This window comes from Electrona antarctica (assembly GCF_951216825.1).
Source record: "Electrona antarctica genome assembly, chromosome: 12".
Taxonomy (NCBI): Eukaryota; Metazoa; Chordata; class Actinopteri; order Myctophiformes; family Myctophidae; genus Electrona; species Electrona antarctica.
Window position 1 is genome coordinate 3,419,826 of NC_136793.1, and position 14,187 is coordinate 3,434,012.

A 14,187-nucleotide genomic window follows, 5' to 3' on the forward strand; every position below is an offset into this window, starting at 1 on the left:
CTATTTTTTCACTATTTTGTTGAATTTTGTCTTTTGGGTCTTGAGCAAAAAGAATCCAGATCCAGATCCGGGCAGATCCGCTCCGGCGTCCAGCAGTGTCTTAATCTACAGCAGTGGTTCCCAAGGTGGGGTCCGGGGACCCCCAGGGGTCCTTGAGGGACCCCCAGGGGTCCTTGAGGGACCCCTGGGGGTCCTTGAGGGACCCCTGGGGGTCCTTGAGGGACCCCCAGGGGTCCTTGAGGGACCCCCAGGGGTCCTTGAGGGACCCTTGACATAACAAAGGGAACCACTGATCTCTACATGGCCGAACAGATGCCGGATCCAGTCTCCCAGAATCCAGATCTGGGGTTTGAAGAAGCAGTGTCTTAATTAATCTACATGAGCGAACAGATGCTGGATCCCGATCCGGGTCCTGGATGATCCGCTCCGGCCTCCAGAGCCGTGCGGTCCCGGACCACCACAGGCTGGTTGCCATAGTTACTGTACAGCGCAGACTGGCTGCGGCTCAGGTAGGAGAGCGGTGGCGCCGCCTGCTGGCGGAGAAACACAACTGCAGCTGTATTATAGTTTTACTTTTGTTCACAAAAACTTAACTGAAAGAAAATAGCAGATCTACAAAGCTCACAGCACGTCACATGGTGGCCTCGTGTGAACTTGTAGATATGTGGACACTCCCCCTGACTAAAATCGATAAATACAAAATTAACATTTAATGCGTTGCGTGACGCGTGCATTAAAATTGAACCGGTGCGTTTTTTGACGCACGCGACGGAGACGCAACGCGTCCGGTGGAGCCCTGGCGTAAGTCATCATAGCTTAGTTTTCATTTAGTTTCCATTTAGTTTTCGTCAGTGGAAAAAGGTAGTCGACGAACATTTTTGGCCTTAGTTTTAGTCGACTAAAACAACACAACAACGTTTCGGTCGTTCAAATAAATCTATTTAGATTCTGTAAGTGAAGACAGTGTTTAGATTCTGTAAGTGAAGACAGGGTGAGGTTTAGATTCTGTAGGTGAAGACAGGGTGAGGTTTAGATTCTGTAGGTGAAGACAGGGTGAGGTTTAGATTCTGTAAGTGAAGACAGGGTGAGGTTTAGATTCTGTAGGTGAAGACAGGGTGAGGTTTAGATTCTGTAAGTGAAGACAGGGTGAGGTTTAGATTCTGTAAGTGAAGACAGGGTGAGGTTTAGATTCTGTAAGTGAAGACAGGGTGAGGTTTAGATTCTGTAGGTGAAGACAGGGTGAGGTTTAGATTCTGTAAGTGAAGACAGGGTGAGGTTTAGATTCTGTAAGTGAAGACAGGGTGAGGTTTAGATTCTGTAGGTGAAGACAGTGTTTAGATTCTGTAAGTGAAGACAGTGTTTAGATTCTGTAAGTGAAGACAGGGTGAGGTTTAGATTCTGTAAGTGAAGACAGGGTGAGGTTTAGATTCTGTAAGTGAAGACAGGGTGAGGTTTAGATTCTGTAGGTGAAGACAGTGTTTAGATTCTGTAAGTGAAGACAGTGTTTAGATTCTGTAAGTGAAGACAGGGTGAGGTTTAGATTCTGTAAGTGAAGACAGGGTGAGGTTTAGATTCTGTAAGTGAAGACAGGGTGAGGTTTAGATTCTGTAAGTGAAGACAGTGTGAGGTTTAGATTCTGTAAGTGAAGACAGTTGTGCTGTTTACTTTCTATGTAGTTTACCTTTAAGCCTTGCATGTGTAATGGAGACCAATGTTCCTTTGCCTAATTACTAACTCTCCTCACCTGGTAGCCTCACCAGGGTATTTCATAGGTGATTAGTTTGGTCAGAGTCAGTTCAGTTCAAGCCAGCACACTGTCAAGAGCTCACTCACTGGCAGTGAGTCACTGCATGTTGAGTTAACCCTTTCTCTCAGGCCTTGGACAGGATAAGTCTGTAAGTTTGTGTTAATTGTTAAACTTTATGGCTCTTAAAGCATATCTTAAAACAATATGCTTGTAAGTTGGTTTGATCATTTCTAAAAGGTTTTGTAATTTGATTCATTGAATGCAATTAGTACAGTGAGTACATGTTATTTTTGTAAGCTTGTGTGATGCATAAAAAGGACTAATGTTTTGGGTTATGATTGTACTGTATTTGACACAAATGTCTGTGTTTTCTGTATTGCAGTTTTACAAATTTAAGTTATCACCAGTAAAGAACCTAAGCCAAGTCACTGCTTTTTGGAGCTTTATTGGGAACTTTGTTAGCTGTCTGCCAAGCCATACAGACTGTACACTAAACGTATAGTAAGGGCAGAACAGTAAAAAGACTTTAAGCACAGCGGGCTTCACAGAAAGACATGGCTCAACACTGCAGTTTATTCTCTTCATCATGTCACATTGAAAAGATGATGAAGAGCTCAAAACCAATCAGTACTGCTGCAGTAAAAGCACGTGCTAAAGCACAAGCTGCACTTGTCAAACTAGCCTATGCACACAAGGAAGCAGCAATGTTAAAACAACAAGCTAATCTACAAGCTAATCTGCTGTTGCTAAAATCAGAGGAAGCTGCAGAAATTGCATCAGCTGAAGCAGACGCACTACAATGTGTTCTAGAAGAAAATGAAGGAACCCACAGGAGCCAAATCAAAACTAAATTGCCGTCATTCAGCTCAGCTCAACGCACAAGTGAGTACGTGAAACAACAGTCTGAAATGCTTCAGCAGCAACAGTATGAATCACTGCAGCAGCAGCAGTATAAAGCAGTGGAGCAGCAACCTTATAAAACGCTGGAGCAGCAACAGCATGAAGCGCAGCAGCGACAACATGAAGCGCAGCAGCTACAACATGAAGCGCAGCAGCGACAACATGAAGCGCAGCAGCAACAGCATGAAGCGCAGCAGCGACAACATGAAGCGCAGCAGCGACAACATGAAGCGCAGCAGCGACAACAACATGAAGCGCAGCAGCGACAACATGAAGCGCAGCAGCGACAACAACATGAAGCGCAGCAGCGACAACATGAAGCGCAGCAGCGACAACAGTATGAAGCGCAGCAGCAGGACCAAGTGCTTCAGCGTCGCCAGGACGAAGTGCTTCAGCAGCAGTGTCGCCAGGACGAAGTGCTTCAGCAGCAACAGGACGAAGTGCTTCAGCGTCGCCAGGAAGAAGTGTTTCAGCAGCAGCGTCGCCAGGACGAAGTGCTTCAGCAGCAGCGTCGCCAGGACGAAGTGCTTCAGCAGCAGCGTCTCCAGGACGAAGTGCTTCAGCAGCAGCGTCGCCAGGACGAAGTGCTTCAGCGTCTCCAGGACGAAGTGCTTCAGCAGCAGCAGGACGAAGTGCTTCAGCAGCAGCAGGACGAAGTGCTTCAGCGTCGCCAGGACGAAGTGCTTCAGCAGCAGCAGGACGAAGTGCTTCAGCGTCTCCAGGACGAAGTGCTTCTGCAGCAGCGTCGCCAGGACGAAGTGCTTCAGCAGCAGAGTCTCCAGGAAGAAGTGCTTCAGCGTCTCCAGGACGAAGTGCTTCAGCAGCAGAGTCTCCAGGAAGAAGTGCTTCAGCGTCTCCAGGACGAAGTGCTTCAGCAGCAGTTTCGCCAGGACGAAGTGCTTCAGCGGCAGCGTCTCCAGGACGAAGTGCTTCAGCGTCTCCAGGACGAAGTGCTTCAGCGTCACCAGGACGAAGTGCTTCAGCGTCACCAGGACGAAGTGCTTCAGCGTCGCCAGGACGAAGTGCTTCAGCGTCGCCAGGACGAAGTGCTTCAGCAGCAGCAGGACGAAGTGCTTCAGCAGCAGCAGGACGAAGTGCTTCAGCAGCAGCAGGACGAAGTGCTTCAGCGTCGCCAGGACGAAGTGCTTCAGCAGCAGCAGGACGAAGTGCTTCAGCAGCAGCAGGACGAAGTGCTTCAGCAGCAGCAGGACGAAGTGCTTCAGTGTCGCCAGGACGAAGTGCTTCAGCAGCAGCAGGACGAAGTGCTTCAGCGTCGCCAGGACGAAGTGCTTCAGCAGCAGCAGGACGAAGTGCTTCAGCGTCGCCAGGACGAAATGCTTCAGCAGCGACAGGATGAAGAGCAGCAGCAGCAGTCTGAAGCAGGCTATTGTAAATATTCACACCATGTTGCAAAACATCCCATACTTCACTCTTCATCAGTGCACCAGCTAACAATGGACAACGATGGAGAAGCTACGGTCAAACAAGGAAGGGAAGAAAGATTCTTAACGGATCGCTTATCAACTGAGGAAGATCAGTGCGGGGAGCATGAGGAAGTCTTCAACCCACCACTAAGCAATTGCCCTACCACCATTCATGTTAATAAGAAGTTCAACTGCTCTAGTCCTAGTAGAGTCCAGGTCCTCTCTGATAGCTTCTGGAAGCAGGAATACCTGGAGACTCTACAGCCTAGGAGGAAATGGCAGGCTGAAAAGCCCAATCTGCAAGTTGGAGATGTCATGCTGTTGGGGGACTCTCGGGTGACGGGGGGTGGGTGGCCTACAGGACTCTTCGTCAAGGCTGATCCCGGTCACGACAAAAAGTGAGGAAAGTCAGCCTGAAGGTCATCCGACAAGTGTTTCAGAAATTGTTCTTCAAAAAGAGACTGTATAGTGGTATAACCAATTATACCATGCGGGGAGTGTGCTGTTTACTTTCTATGTAGTTTACCTTTAAGCCTTGCATGTGTAATGGAGACCAATGTTCCTTTGCCTAATTACTAACTCTCCTCGCCTGGTAGCCTCACCAGGGTATTTCATAGGTGATTAGTTTGGTCAGAGTCAGTTCAGTTCAAGCCAGCACACTGTCAAGAGCTCACTCACTGGCAGTGAGTCACTGCATGTTGAGTTAACCCTTTCTCTCAGGCCTTGGACAGGATAAGTCTGTAAGTTTGTGTTAATTGTTAAACTTTATGGCTCTTAAAGCATATCTTAAAACAATATGCTTGTAAGTTGGTTTGATCATTTCTAAAAGGTTTTGTAATTTGATTCATTGAATGCAATTAGTACAGTGAGTACATGTTCTTTTTGTAAGCTTGTGTGATGCATAAAAAGGACTAATGTTTTGGGTTATGATTGTACTGTATTTGACACAAATGTCTGTGTTTTCTGTTTTTCTGTATTGCAGTTTTACAAATTTAAGTTATCACCAGTAAAGAACCTAAGCCAAGTCACTGCTTTTTGGAGCTTTATTGGGAACTTTGTTAGCTGTCTGCCAAGCCATACAGACTGTACACCAAACGTATAGTAAGGGCAGAACAACAGTGTTTAGATTCTGTAAGTGAAGACAGTGTGAGGTTTAGATTCTGTAAGTGAAGACAGGGTGAGGTTTAGATTCTGTAAGTGAAGACAGGGTGAGGTTTAGATTCTGTAAGTAAAGACAGTGTTTAGATTCTGTAAGTGAAGACAGTGTTTAGATTCTGTAAGTGAAGACAGGGTGAGGTTTAGATTCTGTAAGTGAAGACAGGGTGAGGTTTTCGGAGGTCAAATTGCACCCCAAAAAACCTGAACTCTTAACATTCAGTAGATGTTCTGTGGTCTGGGGGTTTTAACATTCAGTAGATGTTCTGTGGTCTGGGGGTTTTAACATTCAGTAGATGTTCTGTGGTCTGGGGGTTTTAACATTCAGTAGATGTGCTGTGGTCTGGGGGTTTTAACATCCAGTAGATGTGCTGTGGTCTGGGGGTTTTAACATTCAGTAGAGTTTCTGTGCTCTGGGGGTTTTAACATTCAGTAGATGTTCTGTGCTCTGGGGGTTTTAACATTCAGTAGATGTTCTGTGCTCTGGGGGTTTTAACATTCAGTAGATGTTCTGTGCTCTGGGGGTTTTAACATTCAGTAGAGTTTCTGTGGTCTGGGGGTTTAACATTCAGTAGATGTGCTGTGGTCTGGGGGTTTTAACATTCAGTAGATGTGCTGTGGTCTGGGGGTTTTAACATTCAGTAGAGTTTCTGTGCTCTGGGGGTTTTAACATTCAGTAGATGTTCTGTGGTCTGGGGGTTTTAACATTCAGTAGATGTTCTGTGGTCTGGGGGTTTTAACATTCAGTAGATGTTCTGTGGTCTGGGGGTTTTAACATTCAGTAGATGTTCTGTGGTCTGGGGGTTTTAACATTCAGTAGATGTTCTGTGGTCTGGGGGTTTTAACATCCAGTAGATGTTCTGTGGTCTGGGGGTTTTAACATTCAGTAGAGTTTCTGTGCTCTGGGGGTTTTAACATTCAGTAGATGTTCTGTGCTCTGGGGGTTTTAACATTCAGTAGATGTTCTGTGGTCTGGGGGTTTTAACATTCAGTAGATGTTCTGTGCTCTGGGGGTTTTAACATTCAGTAGATGTTCTGTGGTCTGGGGGTTTTAACATTCAGTAGATGTTCTGTGGTCTGGGGGTTTTAACATTCAGTAGATGTTCTGTGGTCTGGGGGTTTTAACATTCAGTAGATGTTCTGTGCTCTGGGGGTTTTAACATTCAGTAGAGTTTCTGTGGTCTGGGGGTTTAACATTCAGTAGATGTGCTGTGGTCTGGGGGTTTTAACATTCAGTAGAGTTTCTGTGCTCTGGGGGTTTTAACATTCAGTAGAGTTTCTGTGCTCTGGGGGTTTTAACATTCAGTAGATGTTCTGTGGTCTGGGGGTTTTAACATTCAGTAGATGTTCTGTGCTCTGGGGGTTTTAACATTCAGTAGATGTTCTGTGGTCTGGGGGTTTTAACATTCAGTAGATGTTCTGTGGTCTGGGGGTTTAACATTCAGTAGATGTTCTGTGGTCTGGGGGTTTTAACATTCAGTAGATGTTCTGTGGTCTGGGGGTTTTAACATTCAGTAGATGTTCTGTGGTCTGGGGGTTTTAACATTCAGTAGATGTTCTGTGGTCTGGGGGTTTTAACATTCAGTAGATGTTCTGTGGTCTGGGGGTTTTAACATTCAGTAGATGTTCTGTGCTCTGGGGGTTTCTGGCTCAAACAGGTGCTCTGGTTTTCCTGCCGTTTGTGACGTAATCGTCCACAAATCCCATACATGTCAATGGGGATTTGCCAGCAGATGTTACTAGTGTTGAGGCCGGTTTTACCTGTTTTCATTGCAGCTCAAAAGGCTTCCAAACCCCAGAGAAAACGCCAGGCAACAGAAAATCCACTGAATGATCAATTAAGTTCAGGTTGTTTGGGTGTAATTGAGATCATAAAAACTAAACATTGATAAACATGGAAGGTAGGGTAAATTATATCTTAATAACAACTTGATAAAAATGCATCTAATAAATGGCCTACATTTAAGCCAAATGGAAACAAGAACATGAATGAAATAAAACCCTATAGTTTCACCTGCATGGAGGCCTGGTGCTGCTGCCAGAGCAGCAGGGACGTGTCTCTGTAGCGCAGCCTGGCGAACGCCTCCGACATGGCCTTCTCTGCCAGCGGAGGTCTGGCTGCTACGGACCGCTCTGTGGGCGAGACGGACCGCTCTGTGGGCGAGGGTTCGAGGGGGACAGCAGGGTGCTCCATGGGCGAGGGTTCGAGGGGGACAGGGTGGTCCTTGGGCGAGGGTTCGAGTGGGACAGCAGGGTGGTCCGTGGGCGAGGGTTCGAGGGGGACAGGGTGGTCCGTGGGACAGGGTTCGAGGGGGACAGGGTGGTCCATCAGAGCCGGTCCGCTCTCGTGGTGTAGTCTACACGGTGCTGCGTTGCTACTTGCCTATCGGGGCCATGGCTCTTTAGTGGACTGGTGACGTACTGTGGCTTTGGAACGGGGAACGCGGGTTCGCCTCCCGGCCGAGGCTACAGTGGGAGGTCCGAGGCTGCAGTGGGAGGTCCGAGGCTACAGTGGGAGGTCCGAGGCTCCAGTGGGAGGTCCGAGGCTGCAGTGGGAGGTCCGAGGCTGCAGTGGGAGGTCCGAGGCTACAGTGGGAGGTCCATTACATCTGGTCTTACTGGTACTGTTGTGGTGGAGAAAGACAAAGACATGTGGAAAATTAACCAGACGAAGAACAACTAAATAATAATATTGTAAACCCGCCCGCGAGGTAGCGACGATATGGACCTCTCTGTCACATGATGGAACTATCTGTTGTGTCCAATATCACTACGCCAGCAGCAGCACAACACCACAGTTCCATGTGACAGAGAGGTCAAAGTTGAACAAAAGTTGCTCTACAGTATATCAGGGGTGGTCATTTGGATATGTATAATAGAGCGTCGCAGCCCCGCCCCCTCGAGAGACCCGGAAAAGAAATCCCCGTTCATCTTCCTCATAGACTTTTCAAAAAGTATTTATTTAAAGACGTTTACGTCGCGGACAAAGCCAACTCTTGTCGTGACAAATCATGACAATAAACACAATGTTTTGGGCAAAACAAAGAATTAGAAAGTACACTTTTTGTTGTTTTTCTTCGTTGTAATTATTTGTTTGGTCCAAAATATTGTGTTTGTTCGAGTTGGCTTTGTACGACGCTTAAAAGGTCTTTAAATAAAGACTTTTTGGAATGTCTATGAGGAAAATGCATTGGGAATTATTTCCTGGGCCTGGCGTCGTCATGAAAGGGGGCGTGGCATGGCGTCGTCATGAAAGGGGGCGTGGCTGCGACGCTCTGTAGTCACCCAGAATTTGAGAGGACCTGTGATGTCATGCCGTACTTTTTATTTGTGTTTTTTCTATTCATTTGGTCATTAAGGTCCACAGAATGAGAGGTCTGCTCTGGTCATTAAGGTCCACAGAATGAGAGGTCTGCTCTGGTCATTAAGGTCCACAGAATGAGAGGTCTGCTCTGGTCATTAAGGTCCACAGAATGAGAGGTCTGCTCTGGTCATTAAGGTCCACAGAATGAGAGGTCTGCTCTGGTCATTAAGGTCCACAGAATGAGAGGTCTGCTCTGGTCATTAAGGTCCACAGAATGAGAGGTCTGCTCTGGTCATTAAGGTCCACAGAATGAGAGGTCTGCTCTGGTCATTAAGGTCCACAGAATGAGAGGTCTGCTCTGGTCATTAAGGTCCACATAATGAGAGGTCTGCTCTGGTCATTAAGGTCCACATAATGAGAGGTCTGCTCTGGTCATTAAGGTCCACAGAATGAGAGGTCTGCTCTGGTCATTAAGGTCCACAGAATGAGAGGTCTGCTCTGGTCATTAAGGTCCACAGAATGAGAGGTCTGCTCTGGTCATTAAGGTCCACAGAATGAGAGGTCTGCTCTGGTCATTAAGGTCCACAGAATGAGAGGCCTGCTCTGGTCATTAAGGTCCACAGAATGAGGTCTGCTCTGGTCATTAAGGTCCACAGAATGAGAGGTCTGCTCTGGTCATTAAGGTCCACAGAATGAGAGGCCTGCTCTGGTCATTAAGGTCCACATAATGAGAGGTCTGCTCTGGTCATTAAGGTCCACATAATGAGAGGTCTGCTCTGGTCATTAAGGTCCACCGAATGAGAGGCCTGCTCTGGTCATTAAGGTCCACAGAATGAGAGGTCTGCTCTGGTCATTAAGGTCCACAGAATGAGAGGTCTGCTCTGCTCATTAAGGTCCACAGAATGAGAGGTCTGCTCTGGTCATTAAGGTCCACAGAATGAGAGGTCTGCTCTGGTCATTAAGGTCCACAGAATGAGAGGTCTGCTCTGGGCATTAAGGTCCACAGAATGAGAGGTCTGCTCTGGTCATTAAGGTCCACAGAATGAGAGGTCTGCTCTGGTCATTAAGGTCCACAGAATGAGAGGTCTGCTCTGGTCATTAAGGTCCACAGAATGAGAGGTCTGCTCTGGTCATTAAGGTCCACAGAATGAGAGGTCTGCTCTGGGCATTAAGGTCCACAGAATGAGAGGTCTGCTCTGGTCATTAAGGTCCACAGAATGAGAGGTCTGCTCTGGTCATTAAGGTCCACAGAATGAGAGGTCTGCTCTGGTCATTAAGGTCCACAGAATGAGAGGTCTGCTCTGGTCATTAAGGTCCACAGAATGAGAGGTCTGCTCTGGTCATTAAGGTCCACAGAATGAGAGGCCTGCTCTGGTCATTAAGGTCCACAGAATGAGAGGTCTGCTCTGGTCATTAAGGTCCACAGAATGAGAGGTCTGCTCTGGTCATTAAGGTCCACAGAATGAGAGGTCTGCTCTGGTCATTAAGGTCCACAGAATGAGAGGTCTGCTCTGGTCATTAAGGTCCACAGAATGAGAGGTCTGCTCTGGTCATTAAGGTCCACAGAATGAGAGGCCTGCTCTGGGCATTAAGGTCCACAGAATGAGAGGTCTGCTCTGGTCATTAAGGTCCACAGAATGAGAGGTCTGCTCTGGTCATTAAGGTCCACAGAATGAGAGGTCTGCTCTGGTCATTAAGGTCCACAGAATGAGAGGTCTGCTCTGGTCATTAAGGTCCACAGAATGAGAGGTCTGCTCTGGTCATTAAGGTCCACAGAATGAGAGGTCTGCTCTGGTCATTAAGGTCCACAGAATGAGAGGTCTGCTCTGGTCATTAAGGTCCACAGAATGAGAGGTCTGCTCTGGTCATTAAGGTCCACAGAATGAGAGGTCTGCTCTGCCGGAAACAATGCGGAAAATGGCCATTTTTGTATAGACAATATAATATATATGGCAACATTTATATCCAAATTGCATTATGCTTTAAGTAGCATGTGACGTGTCAAACTAGGGGGTTTCTCATGATTCTGAATCTATTCCAAGCATCTATGGTCGAATGTAGGCCAAGGAGTGTTTTTCATGCAAAACTAATGCTTGGAATGGATTCAGAATCATGAAAACCCCCTAGTTTCACACGAAATTTGGAAAATAACCCTTTTTTCGCGATGTTTCCGGCAGAGCAGACCTCTCATTCTGTGGACCTTAATGACCAAATTAATAGAAAAAACACAAATAAAAATCACAGGTTAATCTCTAATCCTTGAGTTTTTGGGCCTGTGGCCCCTCCTCGACTATAAGGGTCCATTTGGCTTCATGTCACACTCTGAAGAGTTAAAGTTCTATAAGGGTCCATTTGGTTACCAACTCTCCATCATTTAGCTGCATGGGGACCACCTGCTGGGGGACCACCTGGGCACTGGGATTTATTCACTAAACTATAGCGTCATTTGTATTGTGGACCTATTTCTAAAGTATTAGCGCAACTTCCGTTCAACTTTGACCTCTCTATCACATGGAACTATTCTTTTGGGCGTAGTGATATGGACACAAAAAACATAGTTCCGTGTGATAGAGGGGTAAAAAAATGAACAAAAGTTGCACTAATATTTTAGAAATAGGTCAACAATACAAATGACGTTAGTTTTGTGGATTAATTTACTTTTAATGTGTGGCCCCAGTGCCCCCCCCCCCCCTCCCACACACACACACACACACACACAAAATTACCGGAACTACTTAATATTTAATCAAAACCAGAGCAGAACTCCCACCACAGGACTCGGGGCAATCAATTAATACAGTTGCAACCACTATGACTATATTAATGGCAAGTGTTTCATACAAATGAATTAAAACAAATCTTAACTATCCCTTTAAGGCTACAGACCAGAGCTATTAATGTTTATTTCATTTTGTATTATTATTGTTGTTGTTGTTTATTTCAGTGGTTCCCAGACTCTCATATCAAGGACCCCCAAATGTACACTAATTAGCCCTGCGGACCCCCATTTGAAAAGATATGCCAGGGACCCCCATAAGAGAAGATTTTTACGGCTCTAGCAGTGATTCTCAACCCGGTTAATTTCAAGGACCCCCAGTTTGACATGCATTAGTCGACTATGGACCCCCATTTAATGGCATTTCTATCTCCGAGACCCCCAATTTACATTTAGTTACAGACTCATAAGGGTCCATTTGGTTCCATTTGTACACTCTCAGAGTTACAGACCCATAAGGGTCCATTTGGTTCATGACTATCATTTAGCTGGGGACCCCCTGGAACTCCCTCAAGGACGCCGGGGGGGTCCCCGGACCCCACTTTGGGAACCAGCAGTGATTTATTTCACCTGCAGCTGTTGTTGATCCTCTAGGAGCTAGCCTGTTAGCTTCACTGATGCTAACTGACCAAACGAGTGAAAAACCACCACGAGGAGTTCCTCCTGGTCCTGAATCTGATCCTCTGCTGTTCTGTTCCGCTCCATGCTTTACTTTAACCTGGTTGTTGTTGTTGTTGTTGTTGTTATTATCCTCCCGACGGGAGATGATGATGTTGTTTACATGCATCCAATGGCAACGGTGCGTCGACTAATACTGTCCGGGCAGGAACGTGGAAGGAGGATATAAGCGTTCCGGGTGTCTAACTGCCAGTGGTTTGTTGTTCCAAATAAAAGTAATCGTGTTCATGTTATGACGTTTATAAGCAGTGGTTCCCAAAGTGGGGTCCGGGGGACCCCTAGGGGTCCTTTGGGGAGTTCCAGGGGGTCCACAGCTAAATGATAGTTGGGAACCAAACGGACCCTTATGGGTCTGTAACTCTGTGTTAACTCTATACAAATCAGGACAATTGCATTTCTTTCCTGAAGTCTCATGAACTTGAACACAGTGTTTTTGCGTTGAACAAATTTGCTTCTAAATCCATGTCGTTACAAACAGTGGCGTGCACAGACATTTAGAGGGGCAGGTGCTCAAGTTAAAAAAGGGCACCTTGTGCAGCGCGTGGAACCGGCCGGTTGCCTTAATCCATTTTGGGCGGGAACCCCTTTTGGTGTTAGCATTATGTTATGCTTTAGCTATTGAAAAATAGCAGATCTACAAGCTCATAGCGCGCCACCGAGTGGCGCGCTATGAGCTTGTAGGTCTGCTATTTTTGAAAAATCAAAACAAAAAGAAAAAAATGTTTTTTTTTTGTTCTCGTTTTTTTTTAAAAGGGCACATTGCCAAAAGGGCAGGGGGTGCTCTAGCACCCCCTAGTGTCTATCTGTGCACGCCACTGGTTGTAGATCTGCTATTTTTTGCTATGTTTGTCCAAAAGTGCTCCTCTTACGGGATTTCAGCCCCTGCCTCTTTAACACTCTCTGCACGTCCCTGATTGGCTGCCATATGACGTAATCTCCAAACGCCGAGCATTGGAGGGCCCTCAAAAACAAATGAACCTAAATTAAAGCCATGAACGTTAACTAATATAGTGGTGTAATCTCTGTGTCCATCCTGTAGAGAGGCTGTGGCTCAGGAGGTGCAATGACCCCTGGGTCGGCGGTTCCAATCACGGCTCCTCCTCCTGTCCCCACGTCGCCTCCAATGAGGCGGTCGGTGTGAGCTCAGCTCGCCACCGTCGGTGTGAGCTCAGCTCGCCACCGTCGGTGTGAGCTCAGCTCGCCACCGTCGGTGTGAGCTCAGCTTGTGTGAACGTGGGAAGTGAGGACGCTGGCGTCGACTGTTCACCGAAGTTCACCTTCGAATGTATGAAGCAGTGACTCTATGAGGCTACCAGGCCACAGAGATAGTTAGTTTAGTTATGAAGCAGTAACTCTACATGAGGCTACCAGCCCACAGAGATAGTTAGTTTAGTAACTAGTTGTGAAGCAGTGACTCTACATGAGGCTACCAGGCCACAGAGATAGTTAGTTTAGTTACTAGTTATGAAGCAGTGACTCTACATGAGGCTACCAGGCCACAGAGATAGTTAGTTTAGTAACTAGTTGTGAAGCAGTGACTCTACATGAGGCTACCAGGCCACAGAGATAGTTAGTTTAGTTACTAGTTGTGAAGCAGTGACTCTACATGAGGCTACCAGGCCACAGAGATAGTTAGTTTAGTTACTAGTTATGAAGCAGTGACTCTACATGAGGCTACCAGGCCACAGAGATAGTTAGTTTAGTTACTAGTTATGAAGCAGTGACTCTACATGAGGCTACCAGGCCACAGAGATAGTTAGTTTAGTTACTAGTTGTGAAGCAGTGACTCTATGAGGCTACCAGCCCACAGAGATAGTTAGTTTAGTTACTAGTTATGAAGCAGTGACTCTACATGAGGCTACCAGGCCACAGAGATAGTTAGTTTAGTTACTAGTTGTGAAGCAGTGACTCTACATGAGGCTACCAGCCCACAGAGATAGTTAGTTTAGTTACTAGTTGTGAAGCAGTGACTCTATGAGGCTACCAGGCCACAGAGATAGTTAGTTTAGTTACTAGTTGTGAAGCAGTGACTCTATGAGGCTACCAGCCCACAGAGATAGTTAGTTTAGTTACTAGTTATGAAGCAGTGACTCTATGAGGCTACCAGCCCACAGAGATAGTTAGTTTAGTTACTAGTTGTGAAGCAGTGACTCTATGAGGCTACCAGGCCACAGAGATAGTTAGTTTAGTAACTAGTTATGAA

General features: G+C 46.5%; 1 protein-coding gene across 1 annotated transcript; it reads right to left on the reverse strand.

Moving 5' to 3' along the window:
• Positions 1–374: 374 nt before the first annotated feature.
• brd3os (BRD3 opposite strand) lies at positions 375–7,555 on the reverse strand (the record flags this gene model as incomplete). Its single annotated transcript, XM_079516004.1, has 2 exons — positions 375–530; positions 7,241–7,555. 2 exons carry the CDS (start codon positions 7,553–7,555, stop codon positions 375–377), a joined length of 471 nt encoding a protein of 156 aa, XP_079372130.1.
• Between the last annotated feature and the right edge of the window lie 6,632 nt (positions 7,556–14,187).